This window comes from Camelina sativa, chromosome 20, assembly GCF_000633955.1.
Source record: "Camelina sativa cultivar DH55 chromosome 20, Cs, whole genome shotgun sequence".
NCBI lineage: Eukaryota > Viridiplantae > Streptophyta > Magnoliopsida > Brassicales > Brassicaceae > Camelina > Camelina sativa.
In genome coordinates this window covers 1236078-1262849 of record NC_025704.1, presented here as the reverse complement: position 1 = coordinate 1262849, position 26772 = coordinate 1236078, and the positions used below count along the sequence as shown (strand labels likewise).

At 35.4% G+C, this 26772-nt stretch overlaps 6 protein-coding genes and 1 long non-coding RNA gene across 7 annotated transcripts; 2 read left to right on the top strand and 5 right to left on the bottom strand.

The window, feature by feature from the left end:
* On the bottom strand, positions 385-4228 carry LOC104768546 (serine/threonine-protein kinase D6PKL1-like). The gene is made up of 3 exons (XM_010492553.2): positions 4003-4228; positions 1451-3499; positions 385-1382 (listed from the first exon to the last, which is right to left on the bottom strand). The coding sequence occupies exons 2-3, from the start codon at positions 3409-3411 to the stop codon at positions 533-535; spliced, it is 2811 nt and encodes a 936-aa protein (XP_010490855.1). The 5' UTR covers positions 3412-3499; positions 4003-4228; the 3' UTR covers positions 385-532.
* On the top strand, positions 8077-10586 carry LOC104768545 (monodehydroascorbate reductase 2). The gene is made up of 10 exons (XM_010492552.2): positions 8077-8219; positions 8449-8520; positions 8616-8667; positions 8752-8832; positions 8922-9040; positions 9140-9359; positions 9459-9577; positions 9662-9787; positions 9864-10004; positions 10079-10586. Exons 1-10 carry the CDS (start codon positions 8166-8168, stop codon positions 10400-10402), a joined length of 1308 nt encoding a protein of 435 aa, XP_010490854.1. The 5' UTR covers positions 8077-8165; the 3' UTR covers positions 10403-10586.
* Positions 10630-14132, bottom strand: LOC104772108 (subtilisin-like protease SBT4.15). The gene is made up of 12 exons (XM_010496755.2): positions 13824-14132; positions 13621-13712; positions 13445-13542; positions 13212-13358; positions 13029-13134; positions 12742-12946; positions 12348-12656; positions 12160-12260; positions 11825-12067; positions 11626-11734; positions 11329-11542; positions 10630-11240 (listed from the first exon to the last, which is right to left on the bottom strand). The coding sequence occupies exons 1-12, from the start codon at positions 13920-13922 to the stop codon at positions 10666-10668; spliced, it is 2298 nt and encodes a 765-aa protein (XP_010495057.1). The 5' UTR covers positions 13923-14132; the 3' UTR covers positions 10630-10665.
* LOC109131419 lies at positions 13062-14481 on the top strand. Its single transcript, XR_002037059.1, has 3 exons — positions 13062-13153; positions 13432-13706; positions 14378-14481. It is a non-coding gene; the product is annotated as an uncharacterized LOC109131419 (long non-coding RNA).
* LOC104768544 (GDSL esterase/lipase At5g03610-like) lies at positions 14211-17796 on the bottom strand. The gene is made up of 5 exons (XM_010492550.2): positions 17584-17796; positions 17283-17492; positions 15071-15348; positions 14677-14983; positions 14211-14594 (listed from the first exon to the last, which is right to left on the bottom strand). Exons 1-5 carry the CDS (start codon positions 17645-17647, stop codon positions 14374-14376), a joined length of 1080 nt encoding a protein of 359 aa, XP_010490852.1. The 5' UTR covers positions 17648-17796; the 3' UTR covers positions 14211-14373.
* On the bottom strand, positions 20743-22517 carry LOC104768543 (GDSL esterase/lipase At5g03600). Its single transcript, XM_019242186.1, has 4 exons — positions 22321-22517; positions 21927-22201; positions 21427-21733; positions 20743-21340 (listed from the first exon to the last, which is right to left on the bottom strand). Exons 1-4 carry the CDS (start codon positions 22502-22504, stop codon positions 21135-21137), a joined length of 972 nt encoding a protein of 323 aa, XP_019097731.1. The 5' UTR covers positions 22505-22517; the 3' UTR covers positions 20743-21134.
* LOC104768542 (GDSL esterase/lipase At5g03590) lies at positions 25319-26766 on the bottom strand. The gene is made up of 4 exons (XM_010492548.2): positions 26634-26766; positions 26214-26494; positions 25715-26021; positions 25319-25619 (listed from the first exon to the last, which is right to left on the bottom strand). Exons 1-4 carry the CDS (start codon positions 26734-26736, stop codon positions 25414-25416), a joined length of 897 nt encoding a protein of 298 aa, XP_010490850.1. The 5' UTR covers positions 26737-26766; the 3' UTR covers positions 25319-25413.

Genomic DNA, 26772 nt, shown 5'->3' with positions numbered 1-26772 from the left:
CATAAATTTAAATAAATTACTAACAATCAGTTTTGATACTAAATCAATTATTAACAATCAGGCAACAAATTACCATAAACAAATCTTTAACGTACGTTACTTTTTTTAGTTAATAATTATATCAACACTTGACTTTAACGTTCGTTGGTTGTTTAATCAAAACTCTCTTCCTTTAACTAGTTCCATGCCTTGCTTGCTATATGTTTGAGTATGCTTAGAGGAAAAATCAATTCTTGGTAAATATTTCCTTCTGATCTATTATTTAAATGAATTAGCATCTTTTCTAATTAGTTTATATCACAATATTCTACAATATAATATCAATCAATATCCATATTTGTTTCTGGTAATTTAATTTCCAGTTTTGTAAAAATATTTATATATAAAACCAAATAAACAATACTTCGTTTACACAAATAATAATAAACCAAAAAAGTGACTTTGTAACTTTACGATACAAGCAAAGAGTGTTCTATGCATTAAAAAAGGCTTAAAATAATAACACGTAAGCTTCTTCATTTGGCTATAGCGACTAGAATAACTCAAACTCAAGATGTTCACCAACCGCCTTGCAATCCAAGTAATTGCTTTTCCCTTCATGATTCGGAACTCCATAGTCATAAAAATCAGGAAGCTCAGGTGGGATCGCACACCGGATCAACGCCCAGTTCAACCCTTCGAAAAACGCGTGCCGTTTTATCTCCGCCGCTCCTTTCTCCGTCCCTAACCGGTTCTCAGGTTCCTTGACTAATAACCCTTTTATAAGATCTTTTGCTTGGAAACTCACATTAGGGTTATCAGGAAACTTCAAACTCTGAAGCACCACATTAGCTATTGTCTCCTCGTTCGTAGCCCCTTTAAACGGAGTTTTCCCATAAAGCAACTCGTATAGAAAGATCCCAAACGTCCACCAGTCAACCGCTGCACCATGACCTTCTCCTTTAATGATCTCGGGTGCGAGATACTCGTGTGTTCCGACAAAAGAGTTTGATCTCGCATCCGTTGGTTCCGCCACGAGTTGGGGTAATGATTTGAACCGCGCGATTAGGTCAGATTTCTTGAGTTTTTTCATCATCATACGGTGTTGTTTCCCTTTTTTCTTTGTCCCGGATCCTCGGGAGAGTTTAGGGCGAAAACATGATGGCTCGATGCAGTTAGATCCAGTACGGCTACCAGAAGAGAGTCTTATCGCATCCGCGTGTAGCGGAGATGACGAGTTTAGAAGCGTTGGACTCACCGTACACCTTAACGAAAGATCAAAATCTGTTACCATTATATGTCCATCATCACGTACCAATATGTTCTCGGGCTTTAAATCACGGTATATAACACCAAGCATATGTAAATACTCCAACGCCAGAAGGACCTCCGCCACATAGAACCTGTAAAAATAGTTTTTAGCATTCACATGACAAATCATAAAGCTGAAAAGTTAACGGCTAAATCGTACCTAGCCGCTGGCTCAGGAAACCACCTCCCAGGCTGCTTCTGCCTCAAGACATGTAAATCACCTCCCGGACAACATTCCATGACCAAACACGATAAATTATCAGATGTGAAGTGAGCGTATAACGTTGGAAGAAACGGGTGATCGAGCATTTTGAGAATATCTTTCTCAGTTTGAGCCCTAGACATCTTGTTCCTCCTCTCCAAGAATTCATTATCCATCACTTTTATAGCAAACAAGCAGTTTGTTCCTGTGAGCTCAGCTAGATAAACTGTTCCTATATCTCCACATCCGAGCTTCTTCAGAAGATTGAAATGTCTAAGACCCAATGAACCTAGCCCATGTTGTGCTCTTATATGCTGAATAGCTTCCCATCTCACATCCTTAGACATATGAGGTCTGTTTCCAAAGCTAGACCTTGTCATTATATTATTCCCCTGTTCTTGTTCTTCCTCGCTGATACTCGTGCTTGAACTGTTGTATCCAATACATTCCCCGACTTTGTTTTCGACTTCCGAGTTGTCATTGACATCTTCAGTTGCTGCTCCGTCTAAGCTGCGTTTGTTCGGAGGACTATCTGGATTCATCACAACAGATTTCTCACTGAAAGAACCAATCTCCACACTCTGTTCCGACATAAAAACAGAGTCTTTCTGATCACCCCTTTTGCAAGGTAGAGAATCTTCCTCAGTGATCTCATTGTTTCCGTATACAGAAACATCTTTGATATGTTTATTACCAAACGCAGAAACCTGAGAAGTCTCTGAGTTCATCAAATCCAGGGAGCTTCTTATCTTATCAAGTTTGGTCTCTGCACTAGCACTGATCTCATGAGAGCTTTCATAGCTTGAGCTGGAGAAATCAGAAGCCAATTCATCTAAACAACCTTCTTTAACTCTTGTATTCATCTCAAGATCTGCTTCTACGAGTGAATCTTTAGAGGTCTCTTCTTTAGCTGAAGTGTTCTTCAAAGAGAAGTGGCATCTATGGCAGAGAAGTTCCTTTGCAATAGGATCATAGAAGCCATCTACTTCATCATACACATTTGTAGCCTTCTTCTTCAAGGAACCTTTGTTGTTCCTTAATGCCGGTTTAGCTCCTCCTCCTCCTCGTGGAATCGTTCTGGTTAACTTAGCTACTCTCTTGCCATTAACTATGGTAGAACTTGGTGTAGTAGCATACAACAGCCTCACTTTTCTAACTGATTTTAGTCCAACCACTGTCTTATTGTTCCCTGATCCAGGCGATGATGATGAACCAAAGCTCCTCTTTGCGACACCTAATTCTTGTTCGTCAAGAGACCAGTTCTTTTCTTTTTTTAGTATCGTCATCTCATCATAATACCTCTTTGATGCCTGGGAGTTTTGGCTCGAAGAATGTATCTTAAGAAGACGAAGCTGCTGCGATATACTATCCGCTGAACTGTTTTGACCCTCGTCTAGTAACTCAACAAGAACCGCCTTCCCTTCTTCGTTTGCTCCACTTCCCGGTTCAACCAAAACCGAACCATAAACTGAGCCTCCAGTATTATTAGTCTTAGGGATCCGTTTGGTAGCTGCAGTTTCTGATGCCTTAGAGACGCATAAATCTCTCAAAGCTTGTTTCAACGTTGCTGGTTCCGCATTTCTCTTGCCAGGTGATCGAGGTCCCCCGGGGTTAGCAGGACTTTTCAAAGTGTTGCGTTGTAAAGGACCGTTGTTTCTTGTGCTACTACTTGCACCAACTTGGTAAGAAGGAATCATTCCGGATGTTCGAATACTTATAGACTCGAAAAGCTGGTTTATATCATCTTCTAGTGAACCTCTATAGCCCAACTTCAGTACCGGCCGCTCCAGATCCTTGTCGTCCACAAGGCTTGATCCAGAATGTGGAATAGCTGCGGTTGACTTGGCGGAATAAACTATCGAGTTCTGACGGTCTTCTTTCTCTTCGACAATTTCACACTTTCCGGCAAATGAACCCATAACATTAAAGCTCAGTCACACAGCATCTTAGTAACCGTGGAAATGCGAGTAGTCTAAACCTGTCGATACATCTTTTGATCCCACACTCCTGAAATTATAACCAAAAAAATAAAGAAGATTTATTTCATGTTAAAGAATGGATCAAATCTTGTCTGATGAAATTGTAACTCTAAAGAAAACACAGAACAGAGCGGAACAGAACAATTTGGAAAAATAATTTGATCTATGATTAAGGAGCATAAGTGCATAACATACGAAAACTGTGAAACAGTCACATATCTGAAGTGAACAATCTAGTCCCACAATATCTGCAACTGCAGATGGTTCTTAATTTTAAATTTATAGGAATTATGTCTTAATTCTACAGAGATTATGTCAAAATTAAAGCATTCATTGTCTTAGTCAATCTTTTTCAAAACAAGAAACATAAATCTAAACTTTAGACAACCTCGTGTTTATATCATCTTACCTTATAATTCTTCAATAAACAAGACATGTACTATTGCATAAACCCATACCAACATAAAAACAAAATTTCATGAAGAACTCTATGATGTTGATTAATGATTATGAACAAAAGTAAGACAGTACCTGGAGAGATTATTGAAGAACTATTTGAAAATGAATTTGACGAAGCAAAGAGACAAGAGAAGCTGTTGTTTCTGTCTCTTCTCTCTTTTTTCTTTTGTTTGGTTTTTCTTGTCGGTATAATTCTCAAGAGGTTTAAACACAAATGATTCTGCAATTTCTTTCTGGGCAGTTTGAAGAACAAAATAAAAGGGACCCATATCATATGTTTGTGGGTCTCATGTAACAACAACGAGATTTATAAAATATTTTGATTTATTCGATGGAAGACTATATTGACATGTTGATCACTACTAAGTTTTTGCGTGTCCTTATTCGTCGACGTGTGTCTATGATTTTTTAACTCTTCAGCAAAAAGATTTTTAATCTGTTTTATACGTAGATGTTGACCCATGTCACCTTCCAATGAAAATTGCAGATTCGTATAATTCATAAATCAGGATTTACATTAATATTAGGATTTTTTGGAAGAGATGATTAAGCTTAAGAAAAAGGCGATAATGATGATGGACCTAATGTACATTTGGCAATAATGCTGGTCTTTCATCACTATAAGTCTCTAAGTCTATAAATATAATTTAATACAAATCACTTTGCTCGAGGAAAAAAACTTATACTGCTAGTAATGTTTCTTCTCTCTTGAATATTCAAAAGTTAAAAACAATATTAACTAGACGTACAGTAGTTTCTTAAAGCTAATCTGATTTTTAAAAGCATATTATAGTAGTTTTCTTTAAGCTTAAAATGTTCGCAAATCCAGGAAGATCATCAATTAAAGGAATGGACCACAATAAATAATTCAGTATGCTTTTTAATATTAGTTAGGGTTGTCATCATGTTTTGTAGGTAGAAGTAGAACATACCTAAATAGCGGATTAATCTTGATTTTTTCGAATAAACCAAACATAACAGACATACTACCTTTAAATTAATACAACTGTTATAGAAATGTTGACCTTTTCTTGACTTGAGCTAATAAGTTTTTATTTTTAGTTAAAGCACCTCCGGTTATGGTCAAATATTTAAAGCCCTTGAGGCAACACTGTGCAAAGCACTAAGCCTGCAACTAATGTATGTACAAGGAAAGTTATCTATGCATTAAAAAAAAAAAATTTCTCTAACAACAGTTTAGTTTTGGTTTAACTTGTATATTGGATCCAACAAAGTGAGAACTTCATAAAAAAAAAAAAAAAAAAAAAAANAAAAAAATCGTGAACAGACGGATCGAACCGGTTGTGTTTTGGAAGGTTCCAAAAAATTTGAATTAATAAAATAAGAAAAAGATGAAGAAGAGAAATAATATATCTCATACAAATACTCATAGACTCATAGTGGGCCTTAAACGATCCAATTCAAAAGGAATTAAAGCCCGTTTGGTTTTAGTTTTCAACCACAAACCGACCCACTTTTTTTTTTTTGGACCTGACTCCTCAAGTTAATAACCAGAAAATTCCACCAGACTCAAATGAGCTCTGCATCGTTGTTCCATATTAATAGTTTAGAATTACTCTACATAAAATAAATAATTTAGAATTAAAGGTTATTAATAGTTTCTTTGAACAAAATTTAATGATTAGTGGATTACAAATATTACATATTCTTTTTGTCCTATCTGGGGTTTTCTTGTTTTAACTGTGTTAGCTTAGCTTTATTATATCCAAAGTTATTATGAAATTGGTTCAAATAAAAAAAATCAACCAAACAACTCCTTCAAAGATATTTTACTTTATTCGTCAATTTGACTAGTGGGCTGCTGAGAAAGTAGAATATTGATTTCTTTCTCTTTGCGTTGTGTAAAGAGAAGAGAAAGAAATCTCCAAATATGAAAGGTATCAACAAACCGGATCGTACCGGAATTTAAATCTGAATTGTCCCTTTCACATCGACCAAAGATCTGTCGCGCTGTAAGTACAAGACCGGGGTCTGGTCAAAGAATAGTAGACGCAGATTTTGATTTCGATTTTGGTTTCTCCACGAAGCGGGATAATCTAACGGCGTAAACACTGCCACGTGTAAAGATTCCATCTAGACAGAACAAATTACTGATCGATTCTCACTGGGTTTCTTTTGTTTTTGGGGCCCAAATAAATAATAAAAAATCCAAAATGGGTCCATTTAGCCGAGAATCGTTACTGCCGGAAGCATTCCGAGCAACACCCCAAGAACGATATGTGGCGTGACGAGAGTGGTTGGAAAATAAATATAAAACCGGGTTTTTTTTTTCTCTCATTTCTTTTTTTCTTTCTTCCCGACTGTCTCTCTCCCTTCTCTCTTGTTTCCGCATGCGAGAGAAACGGCGATTGATGAAGAAGTCGGAGAAAACAATGGATTCTCGTCGAATCCATTGAAATTACCGGTGCAAACCCTAACGAATCGGAGAGAGAAGGTTCGTTTCTCATGTCTGATTGATTGCATGTTTTTCTTTTAGGGTTTCAGATTAATCGGATTGATTGTTAGGATTTCGGATTAATCCGATTAGAGTTTCTTTCTCTTCCTCTTCTAATTGTGTTGATTCGTTTCTCTTCCTCTTCTAATTGTATTGATTCGTTCCTCTTCCTCTTGTAATTGTGTTGATTTGTTTCTCTTCCTCTTGTAATTGTGTTGATTCGTTCCTCTTCCTCTTGTGTTTGTCTATTAAATCAATTGGTTTCTAGTTTTACTCATCTAAAATTCTTAATTTGGAATGTTTTTTTTGGTTTGCAGTCAAATTAACAAAGATGTGGTTGCTTCCGTTGGAGAAGAAGTAAAAGAAGAAGCTTTGATTGGAAACGAACCGTCACAGAACGTTGATGATGTACTGTTGGCGAAGTCGGAGTTGAGTGATTTCACATACGAGGAGGATCAATGGGTGACATATGGGCATGCTACGATTCATATGACTCTGTATGTGAAGCTTTGGTGGATGGAACGGTGGTCATGGCAGAAGGAATTGGAGATGTGAAGGTGATGAAGGGACGGAAGAAGAAGACAATCGCTTATGTGATTTCTGTGCCTCAGATGAATTCAAGAGGCTGCTCATTCAAATCGGGAGAACATGGTGAGTGCATTGTTCGTGATCGGAATGGAGCAGTGTTTGGATGAGAGAGGATTGTCTATTCGTTTGCAAGTGGTTGGTGAAGGTAATCTCACCTCTTAAGAAAGCTATGCTCTTTTCACAATTTGGTACTAGACCACTTAAGTCGTATGTGGACGTATAAGTCATGGTTGGTGTATTCTCAAAAACCAGCTGGATCGATGAGCTAATGAGGCTGTTGCAGGACATGAAAGTTGAAGGAACCAGGCTTGATGCGAGGCTCTACACCTCAGCTTTGAATGCTTTGCGTGATGCTGGTCTCAATTCCCAGATCAGATGGCTGCAGGAAAGCTTCGACGCTGCACAAACTAGTGCTTCAAGATATTCTAATATGAAGAACATAAAAAATTTGCAGGGTTCTGGAGTTGAAAGTAAACTGTAGAAGCCAAGATTCTTTTGTAATTAAATATACAACAATTGCCACAGAGTGAAGGGAGCTAGAACCATAACTAACAGTAAGCTTCTTTAGTCTCATATAACTCTTTCTCAGCTTGTTTTCTTGCTTGAGATCCTGTGTCGGTTTCATATCCCTTTGACTGTGTTATGTGATTTCCCCTGCAGCCCCCCTGTTTCAAATCAGATTGTGGTAGTATAGCGTTTTGCGGTTACTTTTGCAGGGTTCCAAAGATCCAAACTACACAATGTATTCAAAACCAGAAATTGGAGAACAAAGTCTAATTGGAGATCCTTGTTTTTGTTTTGTTGTTGTATTGATATTAGACCACAAGAACAAATTGAAACTAAACATATTGAATAATTGTTTTGTCATTTTTAGATAATTAAAATTTGATAATTAATAAACATAAATTTTAAAATTATTATTTAAATGCTTGAATAATTTTCTTTGGGGTTCTCTACTAATAGGATGATTTTGCATTAGTTCTTTAAGAGTTACTTTACTTAATTTATGATTATTTATATAATAAATTAATGTGAGAGTAACTTTGATGGGTTACTCCACTAATGATGGTCTAAAATCCCCCCACCTGACCCAATCACGTTCCTCCGATCCAAGAAAGGAAAGCTAAAAAGACAAAAAAAAAAAAACTGAAATTAAATTAAAAAAACAAAAAGAGACGATTCGATCGCGTCAATGGCTGAAGAGAAGAGCTTCAAGTATGTGATCGTCGGAGGTGGTGTCGCCGCCGTAAGTCTCTCTGTTCTTTAGTCATCGGAATTGTGCTTTTATCTCTTCGCTTACGAATCATTACTACTACTGTATAGTTCGCTTTTGGAATCCTCATCACTCGAGGAAGTTTCACTGATTGTATCTCTATCCTCTAGATCTAGTCTAGTCTAGAACTAGGAACTATCTCTCTCTTACTTAATTCAGTTTTGTTCTTGTTGTTGTTTTGGGGTGTTCTTGATATTCACAGGGATACGCGGCGAGAGAGTTCTTTAAGCAAGGTGTTAAGCCTGGTGAACTTGCCATCATTTCAAAGGAACAAGTACGTTTCCTAGGACTTAGAACTTTATTTAGGTTAGCTTCTTGAGGATTCTTGTGATTTTATAATATTGGTGATTTTTTTTTTGTGTTACACAGGTGCCTCCATATGAGCGTCCTGCACTTAGCAAAGGATATATTCACCTCGACAGTTAATATTCGTTCCTACATCAATTGAGTTTTAGTTTAGTGTGTGTTTGGTTCTTAGTTAGATTGTTGTTTTCATGGTACACAGATAAAGCTACACTTCCGGGTTTCTATGTCTGTGCTGGAAGTGGAGGAGAGAGACAGTTCCCTATGTGGTACAAAGAGAAAGGTTGGTTTTTTTTTAAGTGTGCTTTTGATTACACAATGTCTCTCTCTTTACTCTTATGTGTAACTTCTACGTGCTCATGTTTTTTGCAGGTATTGAGCTAATTTTGGGAACAGAGATTGTCAAAGCGGATCTTGCTGCAAAGACTCTTGTTAGTGGTACTGGACAAGTCTTCAAGTACCAAACTTTACTAGCTGCAACTGGTTCTTCTGTGAGTACAAAACTCCCCCTTTACTCTTACTTTGGAATGTTCCATCCAAGTCTTCTTTTTTTTGAATCTTGTTTCTAAGGACTTTGTTTAATTATGCAGGTCATAAGGTTGTCAGATTTTGGCGTCCCAGGTGCAGATGCTAAGAATATTTTCTACCTAAGAGAACTTGAAGATGCTGATCACCTTGCTTATGCAATGGAAGTTAAGGCAAAAGGAAAGGCTGTGGTTGTTGGTGGCGGTTACATTGGTCTTGAACTCAGTGCTGCTTTGAAGGCTAACAACCTCGACGTTACCATGGTTTATCCAGAACCTTGGTGCAGTAAGTGAACACATTTTAAGCCAAACCACTAACATACAATTCTCATCGCTCTTTCTTTGCTTAACATCTTTCCTTTTTGTTTTGTCTTTGAAAAAAAAGTGCCTCGGCTTTTCACCGCTGGTATTGCTTCCTTCTACGAGGGTTACTACGCCAACAAAGGAATCAACATTGTCAAAGGCACTGTTGCATCTGGTTTCAGTACCAACTCAGATGGAGAGGTTAGCATTCAACATCACTATTCAAACTATAGTTTTTTTCTCTTGACTGCTTCAACAATAATGCTTTGTTGCGTAATGATGCAGGTCACTGAGGTGAAATTGAAGGACGGAAGAACATTAGAAGCTGATATCGTGATCGTTGGTGTCGGTGGTAGACCAATTATATCACTCTTTAAAGGTCAAGTTGAAGAGGAGAAGGGTGGTTTGAAGGTTTGTGATTTACATTCTCCATTATTCTGTAGTATCATGAGATATAGCATCTGAAGTAACTCATCTTTGATTGCAGACTGATGCGTTCTTCAAAACAAGCGTCCCAGATGTATACGCCATTGGTGATGTAGCCACCTTCCCAATGAAACTCTACAACGATATGAGACGCGTTGAACACGTTGACCATGCTCGCAAATCCGCTGAACAAGCTGTTAAGGTAGTTATAAATAAAATGCTTCTCCTTCCAGTCTTCAAGTGAGTTGTATTGAAACGATTTGTATGATTCTGTAGGCAATCAAGGCCGCAGAAGAAGGGAACTCGATTCCTGAATATGACTATCTTCCATACTTTTACTCTAGAGCATTTGATCTCTCATGGCAATTCTACGGTGACAACGTTGGAGAAACCGTAATGTTTGGAGACAATGACCCCAAATCTCCTAAGCCAAAATTCGGAAGCTACTGGATTAAAGAAGGGAAAGTAGTTGGAGTATTTGTAGAAGGTGGAACTCCTGAAGAGAACCAGGCAATTGCTAAGGTTGCACGAACACAACCTTCAGTTGAGAGTCTTGATGTTTTGGCTAAAGAAGGCCTTTCTTTCGCCACCAAGATATAAAACAATTAAGGCAAGTGTGAAGGCTTTGAGTTTGAGTGTCCTCATATCATTTAAGCTACATATTATGATAACAGAGTAGACACTATTTGTTATTGGTTTGACTCGCTTTCTTCACATTGTTTGGTTCAGGAATAAAATTGTAAGTCACTTTTCAAATCTTTTCTTTATTACCTATTTAGTTCAAGTTTCAACAACACTAACAATGTGAAACACTAACAATGTAAAAGACAAACAATGATCTAAAAGAAAAGGTCTTGTCTTTCTTAACTGTAATTGCTACCTGACCGGAACAATAGAATTGGACTTCTCACAAGATGACCTCTCGAATCATCCCATTCCACAGAAGCAGACACAATCCCTCTCATTGTCTCATCCCAAACTCCATCAATCATAACCTTAAAATTCTTCTTCTCTCCTGGCCTCTCGAAACTCATAGCCTTAGGCACAACCTCAACTCTCAAACCTTTCGGTGCCCAAACCTTAGCCACGTAGTTCGATGGTCCGTATCCGACGTTCGTCACTGATCTGTAGAAAACCTCTGACACTTTCGTATCCGTGGAACTCACTTGCTTGTGCATTGACGGGTAATTTAACCCGTCGGATCCTAACCCTCGTTTGAAATTCTCGCATCTGTACTCCGTCTTCGTCGTGTTGTTCTTGTTATTTCGGATTAAAAGTCCGATGCTTGTGCTGTTATACCCTTCTTTACAGAGGAATCTTAGGTATGCGTCCTCTGTGATGTCGTAGACTAGACCCGGGTGAATCGCTCTTCTCGGGTTTATTTGACCCGACCCGTAACTTAATTCTGCTTCGTCTCCTTTGATCCTCATTGGAGTAGCTGTAACGAGTGTAAAGATTGGAACTTTCTGTTAGTTCTGAGTGTAAAGATTGCAACTTTCTGAAGTTTTGTTTAATAATTTAGTTACCTGTTGTCATAAGGGCGGATTTGATTGCAGCTGGAGACCAATCAGGATGGAATGATTTGACATAAGCTGCTGCAGCTGCTGCGTGAGGACAAGCCATTGATGTTCCTGACATTATGGTAAAAAGTGTTTTTCTATTGTCGTCTGAATAACCGGTTACAGATGCTAGCTTCGAGTATGCCGCGAGAATGTTCAGTCCTGGCGCTGAAATGTCAGGCTGTTGAGAAAACGGGGATCAATTGAAATCACTTGGAGGAACCTTTGAGTACAGAAGAGATAGAAAGGGTGAAGAGAAGAAACCTTGAGAATGTTGGGGCTGATTCGTTGAGGTCCTCTAGCTGAGAAAGAAGCAATTGAGGGAGCTACCATTGTGGTTGTTTTTGTCTTGAAGATTACTGCTTGAGGATTTCTGATAAGTTTGAATGTGTGAGGAACAACACCAACGAAAAAGAGGAGTAAGAAGAGAGACATAGAGAGACGAGATTGATTGATTGATTACTTGGTGGAGTTGATGTATTCAGAGATCTTTGTACCGTCTTCAAAGAAGACATAAGAGCCAGCAATGAGAGTTGAAGTAGCCATATCAGTCGGTTCTAGAAGTTGGACGATCACACCAGCTCCTTTTAAGCTTCTCACTACATGGTCTTGACCATGACCTCCACCTCCTTCTTCACGTCCTGCTTCACAGTAAACTACCTTCCCCATCACTTTGTCCTCCCCTAATGTCCCGGACTCACAAGTACTGTATAAGTACTCACAACCGTTTTCAGACGATCAAGACTGTAAAAAACTGAGAAAGATTTAGGCTTTTGTTCTGTTATTGAGATTGATTACCTAGGCTCTCCATAGCCTCCTGCAGATAAGTTAGATGCAAGCGTACCGCTTGTTAACGGATACATTGTCTCTCTTGGAGAGAATCCATTTAAAGAGATTCCCTGCAAAAGAGATCTTGAACTCTTACCTTACTTGCCATACAAGCAAGATCAAGATGATACTTCAGTTCTTGAAAGAGATATACTTACAGATGCAGTGAGGCCATTGCCAAGTTTGACAACAGTTTCGAACTTCCGGTCGAGTGAGTTGGCCGCGACAGTCATTACCCACGGCGCAAGGTTGGAAACCGTAAAGAGACCTGGCCCGTTATTGCCTGCAGAACACATTGTCAAGATCCCTCTTTTCATAGCATGAAACGCTCCAATGGCAATTGGATCTTGGAAAAACGGAAGCGAGGCTCCTCCGATTGAAATCGATATTACATCAACCCCATCAGAAATAGCTTCGTCGAATGCCGCCAACATGTCCATGTCTGTACATCCTGATTCCCAGCACACCTTTATTTGAAACAGAGCATAACGTGTCTCAGATGTTTCTTCTGTTCCAAGAAAGCAGAGCAACAATTTAAATGAAAAAAAAAACCTTGTAAGTGGCTATTCGAGCTGAAGGAACACCTCCACGAGCAGTTCCATTAGCAATTCCGAAGAGACTAGCGCTGGAGACTGAAACGCCAGCAATTGTGGAAGATGTGTGAGTCCCGTGACCGTCGTAATCCGCGGGAGAGTCTCCTTTACCATCAGGAAGTCCTTCTTGATCGAGGTGGAAGTACTTTGCGCCTATCACTTTACTGTAAACCAAAACCCAAATTAAAGAAAAGAAAAAGAGAGGTTGCAGAAACAGAGGATGATGGAAAAACAGAGCATTTGTACTTATTGCAACGAGTGAAGTTGTTTCCAGTTACACATTTTCCTTTCCATTTAGCTGGAGGAGGACCAACTCCTTTGTCATCAAAGCTCGGTGAGTCTACATCGATCCCTTATCACAAGAACAAAAGGTATTTATAAATCCGGTTTTACCAATATCTTCAGATTTGAGTTAGTAAGTTTACTTACCTGTGTCAAGTACTCCCACAATGATATTACTCTCTAGTGCAACACTTCGTTTGTATTTAGACTCAACAAATCCTAGAAAATCCCATGATCTTGTCGTATGAAGCTGTCTTTGAATGTTCTTGAACACCGATACAACTCCATCTTCGCCTGCATAGAAACAAATCAAGATAAGAACAGTCACTAATCACATCAAGTTTAAACACAAAATTTATTTTTACAGGTTTGTAATTTACGTGATAGCTTCTCTGCTTCATGAGGGTAAAGCCTTGCAGCAAATCCATTAATGTTCTTCCCATAGCTATATATTTTAACTTCTCTTGCTTTGCTCTCGCTGCAAAAAAGTATACAACTTTGAATAAAAAATTCGGATAAATCAATGGCTATTCTATGAGGAAGAGCTGGTTCTTACTCTCCGATCACTGTCAATAGAAGATTGTGATGGTTCTCTGCGGCTTCAACATGAGAATTCTCAGTTGCTTCTCCCATGTACACAATGTAAGGCTATAAAGACAGAGAAACAGAACAAAATCATGAGAGTTTTAGTAATTTAAAGCCATTGATCGGCTCATCACAGAACACATGAACACACACTCTTCACTCTTACATTATTACCTTTCTCTCGTTGTTTTCATCTTCCGTGGCTGCTATAAACGCAGTGTTAACAAAGCAAAAACAGAGTATAAACAGCCGTAAATGCTGATTCGAAACCATCTTTTTGGATATTGAGATTAGTTATAACTGAGATTTGCTTTTTGTTAATTAAGAAGAAGAATTACACTCTATAACGTTAATAAATCAAAGAGAACAATACTTAACAGCCACTAATCTTTTAAACTGTTTTCTTATGCTAAGTAATTAGCATAATAAGACTGAGAGTCCTTTGGCTTGTTATTAGGATCTTGTTCCACCTTATTTTTCGGTTTATTAGTTACAGTTAATTAATTTAGTTGTTTTGTTTCTCTTAATGAAATTAATTAGGGTGTGAATGAGTAATAGAAATGAACAAGTTTAGAGATTTTATTAGTCACACAATCTTTAACACACACAAACACAAAATGAATGAAGTGATACTGAAAAAAAACAGAAACAGAGAGCTCAAGCATTGAGCTTCATAAGACGAAACCTAAGAGAAATTGTGTGTTTGTTTGTTGTGTTTTGTTTCTCAGGCTTTAATCAAAGACGCGGTAAGACTTTCTCGTAAAACCGAGTAAACCGATCTCCATCCTTCTTCAGTAGGGTGAAGTCCATCCCAAAAGAAAGCAGTTTTAGGATCATCACATACCATGTACTTCTTCACTCCCTTCTCATCCACGCTTCCACAGTTATACTCTCTGCTCACACCTACGCAACATGGCTTCAACGGACTCTCAAACCTCGTACTCCCTGACATTTCCACATAACCGATAAGACTTTCAAGAAAAAGGACTAAAGAAAGTGTAAGAAAACAAAAACTTGTATATTGTACCTGGATTAGCTCCTTTGTTCTTGAACACAGTCAAGAAAGCATTATAAAGATCAAGAATAATGAAAGTCGACTGCTTGGTCTCGCTGTTAAGCTTTGCCACAGCTTGTTGCAATAAGTTGTTGTGGAGGTTGACTAAAGCGTTTTGTGTCTCGTTACAACGCTGGAACGAGGATGCGGCGGTGAGGGGAGGGAGACAACCAAGCGGCTGCAGCGATGGTACTGCTATCTTTTTCACTCCCAAAGCGTGGATCCTCCTCAAATTCACCTCTGTTTGATCCACAACTTGCTTTATGAATGCTGGGAACTCCTGTAAGATGCAACGAATGTAAAATAAAAAAAAAAATGAATATATACATGTAAACTAAAATTATATGGAATGTTTTAATGATCTTACAGAGGCAGGGCGGTTTAGGGCGATGAAGTTGGAGTAGTCGTTGCCTGCGACACTGACGAGAGCAACGGAGGAAGTAAGCTCCGAAGGATAGTAGATGTCGCCGGCGGTGAGAAGGTTCTGGAAGATATCGATCTGAGTGGTCATGTTTGGCAATGGAGTCCGAGTGTTGAAGACACCGGTTCCTCCGTACGCAAAATTCATACCGTACTGTAGACGTTTCTTTCCCGCGTAATCTTTCCAGAAGTATGGGATTGGTGACTTTATACCCACGAATTTTGCTACAGAAAAAAAGGAAAATTAAATTGATATTTTTTCGTTTAATTTAAAATTAAGCTGAATATGAATAATCCATGTTTATTAGTTGTTTTATAATATTTACCCTTAAATTAACGAAGACTATTTGACTTCACAAGTCACAACCTCATTAATATGATTGTTTATTTATAATGTTTAATAGAAACAATGGGATAACTGATAAGAATACGCCCGTTGTTAGATTATATAAATTGATTTAAATTTGCAATCTGAGTCTTTTAAAAATCTTCTTTATTTTACAAGTATATCGAAAACCAAAACGTGATGCACATCATCGTTGACGATATGCAAATTTTATAATTAAGTTTTCATCCTAAGAAGTTTATATAGAAAGACTATTGACATAAGACTTTTTCTGAAATGATGTTCATTAAACTATAATGTATGGTACTTTGACAGCGCATATGTTGGTGTTTAGCTTTATAGTCTATAAAACTATATAGTCTTTTTATATGATAATAAAAGAGATGAAAAAAAAGAAAAGCTTGAAGTGTGTTGCTTTGTTGATGCTAAGTGGTGTGCTATCATGATTCATGAGAGTATAACAGACATAATAATAAAAATAGAAAAGTTTTAACCTTTATGACGAAGATATATAAAAGACAAGTAGAGAAAAATAATAATTTGGTAGCACCGAATACAATGCATGAAAATATATATATATATATATATATTGATACGTGTTAGGTGTTATAGCATACTAGAAAAGATATACATGTTGCTGTGGCCTTACTAACGTGTTAAACTTAGAAAAAAAACAGTTCAGATTTTTTTTCGTTAAGATTCATTATGGTTTTTAAATGATGACAATTGACAACGTATATGTAAAGAAGCAGAGTATCGGTATGTTACTTCCCATAATAATACATTTATCTTATATTACTAAGTTTATACTTTTCATCATTTTAACGTATATTTTTACTTGTGAATTACATATTTACATGATGCGTGTGTTACAATGAATAGTAAATAAATATATATAGTAATAATAATAAATTTATAATACATGAAGAATATAGATAAAACGTAAGAAAAAAGGACTATTATGAATTTGGTCATATATAGTAAAAGGATTTGACGCAACGCTGACAATTGCTAAATGTTCGAACTAAATTTTCCTTTACCAACCAAATAAAAGATTCAACATCACTAAACTGGCCACGAAGGTAATTAAACCAACTACTGTAACTAACACAAGATAAAGAAATGATTCTTAAATTTCTCAATTATGTATGTCCACCGAGACACAAACACATAGTACTGAGGAATATATATGATTATATAAAGGACATAAAAATATGTTACAAGGAAAAGGTTTATAGGATAAGAAAAAGGAGAATATAAATAGTTTTTCAGATTAATAAACAGAAAAAGAAAGTAAAAAAAAAAGCTTTAATAAAAAGCAAAGTACAACAAGAAGATGGCGAGAAGAAAGAAAAGCAAAAGTGAGTCGCGCACTGGATTAACACTAGACCACTCCTTCCATCATTGTTTTTTGTACCTTATTTAAATATTACGATTTACGTCTCATCATTTTCACACATCTATACTGTTATAATTTTAAACGAAGCTAAAACATCGATTAGTTGGGTACTTAAACACTTATCAATCATTTACTTACCCATTTCTACATATTGTATGTATATCCTAAAAGGCTAACACTAAAGTATGTCAAGTAATTACACTATTACAGCAGTCAGCAGGTGACTTTTAGTGTTGGTTGGTTAATAAAATTGATTAGGATTGTTATTGTCAACAAATTTGATTAGGAATTTAAATGAAACAATTATAAAACAAGATTCATATAATCTTTTTTTCTTGAATTTAACAAGATTCATATTTCATATAGCATAAGGATGATATATATGGTTAACTTTTTTTGACGAGGAGTCGTTACCTAGAAAATCGGTGGCAACGCGGCCGTCGGAGAAACGGCCGGCGGGTTTACCGGGGAAAGTGATACCGTAAGGGAATTTCCAAGAACTAGCGAGAGACTTCTTAATGTTTCCTGTATCGGCATAAGAATCTCCGAACACAAACAGCTTCGATGGTCTAAATGCATACAAGTGATGATTTTGATTGGAACCCTCAACTCCACTGATTTCTCCTGCATAATTAAATCAAAAAAAAATATTAAAAATTTGGTTTCAAGAAATTGTTGTGATGAGAGCTATAAGATGAAACGCAAGTTAAATTACCAAATAGGAGCGAAGTTAATAAAAAGAGGAAGAGGGAGAAGAAGAGTTTGAACAAAGGATCCATTTTTCAAGATTCAGAGCAAAGAGTTCTCTTTTAAGTTTTAACGACCAAAAAGGAAAGGCGAAGGGAGAGAGAGAGAGCGAGAATGTGGAAGAGAGAAGATGGGTTTAAAAGAGAGAATTGAAATTGAATCGTGTTCTCACTAATGTTCTTTGTGGCTTTATATAGTAGTAACCCACTAACCATCAAGAGTTGATTGTGAAACGACTACGATCTCGTCAACTTTTGTATTTTTAGTCTTTGTGTTTTATTCGTTGTTCATAACAAAGAAAGTCGTGTTTTATTCAATTTTGTTTTGAACCATTTGAGTTTCTTAATTTTTTTTTTTTTTGAGTTTCTTAATTATCTTTGTTTAATTTCTGAGTGTGATTTCTATTACAATTGGGATAAGAGATACAAATGGCCTTAGTTGGGGTATAGAGTTTTTGCCCCACAAAAAAGTTGGTATAGAGTTGTTTGTAAAAAAAAAGTTGGTATACATTGCAATAGATTTTTTTTGCCGAAATTTACGGGATGTTAAATTCTTTTTTAAAAATAATATATTTGGCGTTTTAGTGATATACTTTTTAAAACATTATTTATTGAATTGACTTTCAATTTTTAATAATAAAAAAATTCTAGATCATAGTTTAATCCTTAGATTTGTGAACATTCCAATTCAAATTTTTATTTCTTATTTTCCGACGTTCATTTTGAAATTTTATACTACAGTGTTAGTATGATGTCAACGTCACCAATCTATCAAATTTATTTGTTTGAAGCAGGAAGACTACTTATACTTTTTTTGTGCAACGAAGACTACTTATACTATTTTTCATCATCACATGGTACGCCTTCAAATTTGTAGGCTGAAATTATAGTTCTTACTTCCGTAAGCTTATTTTTATTTTCCATATGGTTTTATGTTGAAGAACAAGACCAAAACGTGGACGCGTACCGTAAAAGTAGAAACAAGACTTTGGTTTATCCTCGACAATGGAATATTGGCATACCGTCCTTGATTATTGACTATCTTTAATTTTTTTTTTTTTTTTTTTTTTTTTTTTTTTTTTTTTTTTTTTTTTTTTTTNGTCCCAACAACAAAGAACGTGTTTATTATTTCCTCGTATGTTTACTGTATTATTACCCCAGTGGGTTTTTATTTTTATACATTTTCCAGGTTTTTCATAGTTTAGGAAATAGAATAATAACAACCAATCATATATTCATATTTACCTAATACCACTAACATAGTGTATTTAATCTAATAGGCTTAAAATATTCCAGGCAAAACTCCCTGAAAAATGGATACATCATATTTATTTAACACACGTGAGGGTTTAGATGTCCAGCCCAGCCGCCCTATATGAAAATTTAAAGAAAATATATTGTAATTATCAGTAGAGACACTATTGTAATTTGTAAACCACCATCCTCTTTTGCTTTTCGAGCTCTTCAAAGTAAAAACTCGATATAAAAAGAAGTAAAAACCAAATATGAATCGAACTACAAAGTCCATTTAACTTATTTTCTTAAAAACGCTTCAAATAAAAGATAAATTCGATTAATAACTGAATTCGAATCAAATACATATGTAGTATCTTTGTATTGCCAATACATTGTTGGGGTTTTAGATAACGAGAAGTGATTTACACTTTGGTCGGTTAGAGGTTTGCCTAACACTGAGTAAACCGATCGACCTCCCTCCTTCTTGGCTAGGGTGAAGGTTATCCCATAAGAAATCAGACTTAGGATCTTTACATAAGAGTATACTTCTTGACACCCTTCTCGTCCACATGCCCACAATCACCTTCGCAACACGGCTTCAACGGGGTTTCAATTTTGGTGCTCCCTACAATTTTAACAAAAACCAATCACTCAAAACCCTTAAAATAACTACAGTATTTAAAGGATCAAATTTGAAAATCTGTAATGTATTTTACTGCGAAGGAGCCGTTATATAGAAATAGTCGTTGCCGGCAACGCTGACGAGAGCGATAGAAGAATTAAGGTTAGAGGGAGAATAGATGTTGGAATAGCTAATGATGATTATATTATATAGAAGTTACCAAAGAGGAGAGAAAAGAAAATTAAGAGCGAAAGGAATTGAAGGGTTTAATCAAAATGTATTGCAAGATTTGGGGCAAAAACTTATACATCATAATTCATAAACTTCTCTATTCTTTGTCAAGGACGAAAATAAGTTTATACATCATAAACTTATACCCAATAAAGTTTAATCGCCTAATAAAGCTAGTTAACTTCACAATTTCACAGTAGTAAATAAACAATTTATACCTAAAAAAACCTAGTTAATCTTTTTTTTTTTTGTTTTTTAAGACAAAACTAAGGTTTAAGTAATTTATCTGATGAACCATTATGACTTTCAAATCGTATCTCCCTTTTTTGGTAAATAAGAAAATCAGTTTTTTCCAAGTAAGAAAAAAGAAGGAAGAATTTTAATTAGAAAGATTTGGAAGTCTTATTAATTTATCACAATTTTTAGTAAAATTTTAATTTATAAGATCATATCTAATTTAGAGAAGACAACAATTTCTTTGAGACCTCCATAATCAAATGATAAACCAAAAGTTATTTTAATCATCACCACCTCACCACCATTCTCCAGATTTAGAATTCAATCCTAGAAGATTTTGCATATTCTTGAATTGACCACCACTAGTTCATTCACCAATATTATTCTCTAGATTTAGAATACATTACCATAATACCACCTACACATTCTTATAAGTTGGAATATTTTTTCTCATATGAACCTATCAACCCTTTAAAAAACCCCACAGATTAATTAATCCAAATGATGAATGGCTTCTCGTGCTTTTTGTTTGTCATGGTATTATGGGTTGGATCGAGTGATGCGAAACTGTTTGCAAAAAATTTAGTCCAGTTTAGGAACTCTCTTAATCCTGGAAAACAAATCCAAATCTCTTGTGATTTAAACAAAAAGCAACCATTTCAACTTTTTTTGGATCCTGGAGAAACCTACGATTATAAGTTTCATGGTATGTTTATTTTCAGAAACAAAATGGATTGTCAGTTAACGCAAGGGCTACTTGGAAATGTTTCGTTTAGGGCATACGAAGGTGCTAATGGTGTATTTGATCATGGTAAGCAAAATTTTTGGGATGTTAGAGAAGATGGAGTTTACTTTACACATGGTAAAGAAATACCAAAACTAGAGTATAAGTGGATACAAAAATCTTTCATTTCATCTTTGTTTTAACTGTAATTTCCTTTATTCTGTTATTGAATGAAAGATTGCAATCATATTTATTGTCTATGTGGAGAGAAAAAAGTGAAAAACTCTCTTTGTCCAGAAAAACAGTTTGTCATGATTTTTTGTTCCTCGAACAAAGATGATCTAGGCATCCTTTATTTATTCGTGGACAAACCAACCATTTGTCATTCTTTATAATTGTCCTTTACAAGAACAAATGTAAAAGTTTCAGATTGCATTTTCGGGTTTTAAATTAAATACCAACAAGTGGTTTTACGGTTTGGTCTTAGACTCGGTTAATGGGTTCCCTAATACCGAGTAAATCGATTTCCATCCTTCTTGAGTAGGGTGAACTTCATCCCAAAAGAAAAAAGACTTAGGATCATCACATAAGGTATACAACTTGTCACCGTCCATCGATCGCCCACAAAAACCTTCACAACACGACTTCATCATCGGGGTTTTAAATCTTTTGCTCCCTACGTTTTCACAAAACAATCTATAAGTCTAGGTTTTGATATTGAAGATCAAACGTGAAACTCTTATTACGTGGATTAATTCTCACCTTTGTTCTTCAGAACAGTCATGAAGGCGTGATGAATATCAATGATAAAGTAATGCTGCCCCTTCTTCATAACCCTAGACTGCTCGTTGAGCTTGGCCACGACTTGTCTCAACAATTTATTGTGGAGTTCCACCAATGCGCTTTGTGACTCGTTGCAACTCTTGAACGATGATGCAGAGGTGTAGGTAGGGAGGCATCCTATTGGCTGCAGCGATGTTACTGCTACTTTCTTAAACAGCAGCCCACTCAAAACTATCATATTAACGTGTAAATGATCCACGACTTCCTCTACTAATGCTTTCATGCCCTGCATGCAAGATTCAATGAGAAGATAAGCATTTTTTTTTCCTGTTAGAAAGCGAAATTTAATGAAAGAAAACTTTTAGTGTAAACCGATGTTTATGAACCAATAGAATTACGTATAAAAGCAGAGAAATAGGAACAATTGAATTACGTAATTAGCCTTGACATCTAAAAAAAGATAAATGTTTTATTCTTACAGCGGCAGGGCGATTTTCGTCAATGAAATAAATATAGTCGCCTCCGGCGTAGCTGATGAGAGAGACGTCGGTGGGAGTAATGTCTCCTTGGACACGGCCGGCGAGAACGATGTCTACCAATAAATTAACCTGAGCAGTTATATTGGGGAATGGACTATGCGGAGAGTAGTCCACCACTTTGGAACCCCCAAACGCAAAATTCATTCCTTTTTTTAGGGTTTTGTTTTTTCCGTGTGTTCTATAAAGATGAGGTGACTCTGCCCCTAACACTTTTGCTGCACCAACCAACACAATAGTTTCACTTTACATCCGTTAAATATATATAATATACTATAAGATTTAGACATCTGTTGGAAAGGTATACATCTAATCTAAGAGAGAGGGAGAGAGGAACCTATTAAATCGGTGGCGATGAGACCATCACAATAACGGCCGGAAGGTTTACCGGGGAAAGTGATACCGTAAGGGACAGCCCAAGCCTCTGTGTCGCTCTTCGTGTTTCCGGTATCCGCGTAAGAGTCTCCAAACACGAATAGCTTCGGTGTTTTTTTAGGTCCAAGAAGCTGGTTTGAACCCATTGCTCCATTAATACCTCCTCCTGCACAAAATTTTTAATAAAAAAAAAATTAAAATTTGACCATGGGAGGAATCTTTCGTACGTGATGAGAGCTATAAGTTGATATAAATTACCAAAGATGAAAGAGAAGAAGAGAAATAAGACTTTCATCAGAGAATACATTTAAAAATACAAAATTCAGAGCAAAGAGTTCTCTTATGTTTTCTTTTTGTTACAAGGATCAATTAGAGCCTTTAGAGGAATGGAGAGAAAAGATAAAGGACATGGAAGTGAGAATTTTTAGGATTGAAATTTTGAATGTGTTCTTAACTTCTTTCTAATCGGGCTTTGTTTAGAGTCTTAAGAGCTAGTAACCTTTAAAGAAGGATACGATTTTGGCGTGTGTGTTTTACGAAGGACACAAATAAATGAAAATTTAAAAGGTTGACAAATAAAATGGAGCGGAAATCGAGAGTGAGTATGTGGAGTAGATGGGTTTAAAGAAGAGCAATTTGAGGATTATTAGTAACCGTATGCGTTAGAAAAGATATAACACATACGGTCACACAGTGATTATATTCATGGGGCATAATTCGGATGTGTTATTACTAATCTCTATATCATGTGTTCGTCTGTGTTGACTAGAAATATTTCTTTGGTAAAATTCTTTCAAAGTATATTGTTCAAATCTTTTTTTATATATAATATGATTGTAAATTACCAAATAGGATAGAAGAGAGATGGATAGGGAGAGGAACTGTTCCATCAAACAATTGCAAGATTTTGAGCAAAGGCTTTTTATACTGTCTTGTTAAGAAAAACTTTGACATCATATCCTTTGTATAAAATACTATAAATTAATCTCATAATAAATGATTGTAATAAAACTCCAACAACTTTATTAAAAAGGAAGCTTTTAATAGCTAAAGATAAAAAAACTCGATTTCAGATATGTTATTTGCCCAATTATTAGAAAGTTAAACCCTATTTTTAATGATTTCTTTCAAGCTAAAAAAATAAAAAATAAGATGGGTCTTCGTATTAATTTCTTACAACTTTTAGTGTAAAATCTAATCAATTATTAAGTTTTAGTTTTACCAATATTTTGTTGGTAAAATATCTAAGAAAAAAGCAAAAAAGTTAAGTTAAATTGGGATTTTGTATTAATTTCTTTCAAGTTTTAGTACATTTATTAATTTTTGCATAATACATTTATTATATTTATATATATATAATTTCATTTTCTTTCAAAATATATTTAAATATACATACATCTCAACACCTAGGTATAAGTTAAAATATTCTATATTTTATATACATATTACCCCTACTAAACAAACACAACAATTAGTTGAAAAAATGAATCACCTCTCTTATTTTTTTTGTGTCATGGTTTTGTATGTCGGGTTGGGTAATGCAAAACTGTTTGGGAAAAATTTAGTACAATTTAAGAATTCAATTAGTTCAGGAAAACAAATCAATATCTTTTGTAAATTGAACAACAAGCAAGTATTCACAGTTTCTTTAGACCGTGGACAAATCTACAATTATAGTTTTCATAGTGCATTTTTTACCGCAAACAAAATGAATTGTGATGTAAGGGAGGCGAACTTAAAATTTGTAAGTATTATGGCATATCAAAGTCCTACTGGCTCAGTTGATCATGGTAAAACGAATTTTTGGGATGTTAGAGAAGATGGAATTTACTTTACACATGGTAAAGGCATCCCAAAATTAGAGTATAAGTGGTAAAACAGCCAAGATTGCATTATAATTGGTTCTAAAATATCTTTAAAGTATAATTTATTTATCGTTATATTATGTACTATTACATATTTTCTATTGTTAGAAAAGATCATATTAAATAAAAAAATCACAATAGCATTGTGACTATCTATTTAGAAAAAAACAACAAATGTTGATTACATAATTTTTTTTTGTAAAAATATTAAATTTTTTATAATATACTCATTCTGTTTCAAAATATAAGATGTTTTAAGTGAAAACACGCATATTAAGAAATGACCACTTTAAAACAGTTCAACCAATCATAAACAAGACTGCATAATAGAAAATATTTAAATAATCTAAAAGTAGCATATAAACTTTTTTTTTTTTTGTTAAAAAGTAGCATATAAACTTGAAAAACATCTTATATTATGAAACAAACAAATATTCTCTAAAACATCCTATATTATGAAATGGAGGGAGTATATCTTAATATAAAATGTAAATAATTATATTAGGATAATATCTTTTAATGAGCATATAAAGATATGAAACATAATTGTATTAGGATAATATCATTTTTTAAGATCATCTTTGTTTTAAACTTTAAAATGTAGTTTCTTATCTTGTATTTGTGGAATATACCCTAATTTATATTTATATTTTCAATTAAATAGGGATTTGTGAATCAAAATTAATTATGTTCGATTTCGCCATTTGCACATGATAAAAGACGGCCATGCATACTACATAAAAAGTGAGCAACTCTACATTTAGAAGATAATTTTGTTTGCCCCCCCCCCCCNATATCTTTTGATGAGCATATATAAAGATATGAAACATAACTGTATTAGGGATTATCATTTTTAAGATCATCTTTGTTTTAAACTTTAAAATGTAGTTTCTTAACTTATCTTGTTTTTGTGGAATATAACCTAATTTGTATTTATATTTTTAATTAAATAGAGATTTGTGAATCAAAATTAATTATGTTCGATTTCGCCATTTGCACATGATAAAAGACGGTCATGCATACTACATAAAAATTGAGCAACTGTGCATTTAGAAGATAATTTTGTTTGCCCCCACATTACTTTAACCGAGTTAAAACCATAAATGGAATTCGATTTCAAGAAATTGAAAAACAAAGGTGAAAGTAAATATCCAACAGAAACTGGGGTCTTAGATGCCAAAAAGGTAATCTTACCCTTTGGTCAAAGACTCGGTTAGAGATTTGCCTAATACCGAGTAAATTGATCTCCATCCTTCTTGAGTTGGGTTAATTTCATCCCAGAAGAAAGCAGACTTTGGATCATTACATAAGGTATACTTCTTCGCACCCTTCATATCCACACGTGCACAATCGCCTTCGCAACATGGTTTCAACGGGGTTTTAAACTTATTACTCCCTTTATATCCACAAACCAATATAACACCAAAAAAAACTTTTAGACTAAAGTTTTAACATTAAAGATAAAAAAACGTCTAATTTTGTGTTAATTACCTTTTTTCTCCAAATTGACCATGAAGGCTTTGTGAAGATCAACGATGACGAAACGGTCACCTTTGGTCCTAAATTTGTCCTCTTTGTTAAGCTTGGCCACAACTTTCTTCAACGACTCGTTGTGGAGTCTCACCAAATCGTTATATGACTCGTTGCAACTCCGAAATGAGGATGCAACGGTAACACGTGGGAGGCATCCCAGCGGATGCAGCGATGTAACTCCTATGTTCTTAAATTTTAATCCGTTCATTATCCCTAGACTATACTGTATATCTTCCACAATGAACTCTACAAATGCTGGGTAGGCCTGCATGCAAAATCAAATAATTTTAGTCTATCTTGGATTTTTTTTTTCTTTTTTTTTTTTTATAAAAGAAACAAAATGGTCTATATTTACATTTTCAAATTTTCACATAGAAACTCAGAAATTAACGTTAAAACAATCAAAATTGCAATAATTAACGTCGTACATCCAAGGAAATATGAATGTTTTTCTTACAGCCATATTGGGGTTTTGGTCGATGAAACCATAGTAGTCGCTACCGGAGTAGCTGAGGAGAGCGTAGGAGGAAGCAAGGTCACCGTCGATAGTGTAGACACGACGGGCGAGGGCAAGGTTAACCAAGAAACCTACCTGAGTAGAGATGTTGGGCGATCGATCAACCGGAGAGTCGAACACTTCAGCCCCTCCGAAGGCAAAATTCATTCCTCTATTTAATTTAATCTTATTTTTTCCGTGAGTTCTCCAGAGGTACGGTAATTTTGCTCCCAACTGTTTCGCTGCAAGCATATACAGAAAAGACTATAGTGGAAAGGAAATCTATGTAAAGTTCATATTTCAATTAGTGATGTTTATTTAATCATATGTTCATATTTAGGATGTTGCTAGAGTGAGACAGAGAGTGTGAGAGTATATAACCTAGAAAATCGGTGGCGATGAGGCCATCAGAATAACGGCCGGAAGGTTTACCGGGGTAAGTGATACCATAAGGGGATTTCCAAGAGGGTGCCTTGGGCTGCATGTTTCCCGTATCAACGTAAGAATTTCCGAATATAAA

Excerpts from the sequence above, each read along its gene's own strand:
- LOC104768546 (XM_010492553.2), bottom strand. The coding sequence starts at position 3,411 with ATGGGTTCATTTGCCGGAAAGTGTGAAATTGTCGAAGAGAAAGAAGAC. Across the intron at positions 1,383-1,450 it reads TTTCCTGAGCCAGCGGCTAG|GTTCTATGTGGCGGAGGTCC; the intron begins GTACGATTTAGC and ends CTATTTTTACAG.
- LOC104768545 (XM_010492552.2), top strand. The coding sequence starts at position 8,166 with ATGGCTGAAGAGAAGAGCTTCAAGTATGTGATCGTCGGAGGTGGTGTC. Across the intron at positions 8,220-8,448 it reads TCGGAGGTGGTGTCGCCGCC|GGATACGCGGCGAGAGAGTT; the intron begins GTAAGTCTCTCT and ends TGATATTCACAG. Across the intron at positions 8,833-8,921 it reads TATGTGGTACAAAGAGAAAG|GTATTGAGCTAATTTTGGGA; the intron begins GTTGGTTTTTTT and ends TGTTTTTTGCAG.
- LOC104772108 (XM_010496755.2), bottom strand. The coding sequence starts at position 13,922 with ATGGTTTCGAATCAGCATTTACGGCTGTTTATACTCTGTTTTTGCTTT. Across the intron at positions 12,068-12,159 it reads GGAGGCTATGGAGAGCCTAG|TACTTGTGAGTCCGGGACAT; the intron begins GTAATCAATCTC and ends GTACTTATACAG. Across the intron at positions 11,735-11,824 it reads GAATACATCAACTCCACCAA|AAATCCTCAAGCAGTAATCT; the intron begins GTAATCAATCAA and ends CAAACTTATCAG.
- LOC104768544 (XM_010492550.2), bottom strand. The coding sequence starts at position 17,647 with ATGGATCCTTTGTTCAAACTCTTCTTCTCCCTCTTCCTCTTTTTATTA. Across the intron at positions 17,493-17,583 it reads ATTAACTTCGCTCCTATTTG|GAGAAATCAGTGGAGTTGAG; the intron begins GTAATTTAACTT and ends TTAATTATGCAG. Across the intron at positions 15,349-17,282 it reads CGTTGCCACCGATTTTCTAG|CAAAATTCGTGGGTATAAAG; the intron begins GTAACGACTCCT and ends TTTTTTCTGTAG.
- LOC104768543 (XM_019242186.1), bottom strand. The coding sequence starts at position 22,504 with ATGGGTTCAAACCAGCTTCTTGGACCTAAAAAAACACCGAAGCTATTC. Across the intron at positions 22,202-22,320 it reads CATCGCCACCGATTTAATAG|CAAAAGTGTTAGGGGCAGAG; the intron begins GTTCCTCTCTCC and ends TGGTTGGTGCAG. Across the intron at positions 21,734-21,926 it reads ACGAAAATCGCCCTGCCGCT|GGCATGAAAGCATTAGTAGA; the intron begins GTAAGAATAAAA and ends TCTTGCATGCAG.
- LOC104768542 (XM_010492548.2), bottom strand. The coding sequence starts at position 26,736 with ATGCAGCCCAAGGCACCCTCTTGGAAATCCCCTTATGGTATCACTTAC. Across the intron at positions 26,495-26,633 it reads CATCGCCACCGATTTTCTAG|CGAAACAGTTGGGAGCAAAA; the intron begins GTTATATACTCT and ends ATATGCTTGCAG. Across the intron at positions 25,620-25,714 it reads GGTCAATTTGGAGAAAAAAG|GGAGTAATAAGTTTAAAACC; the intron begins GTAATTAACACA and ends GTGGATATAAAG.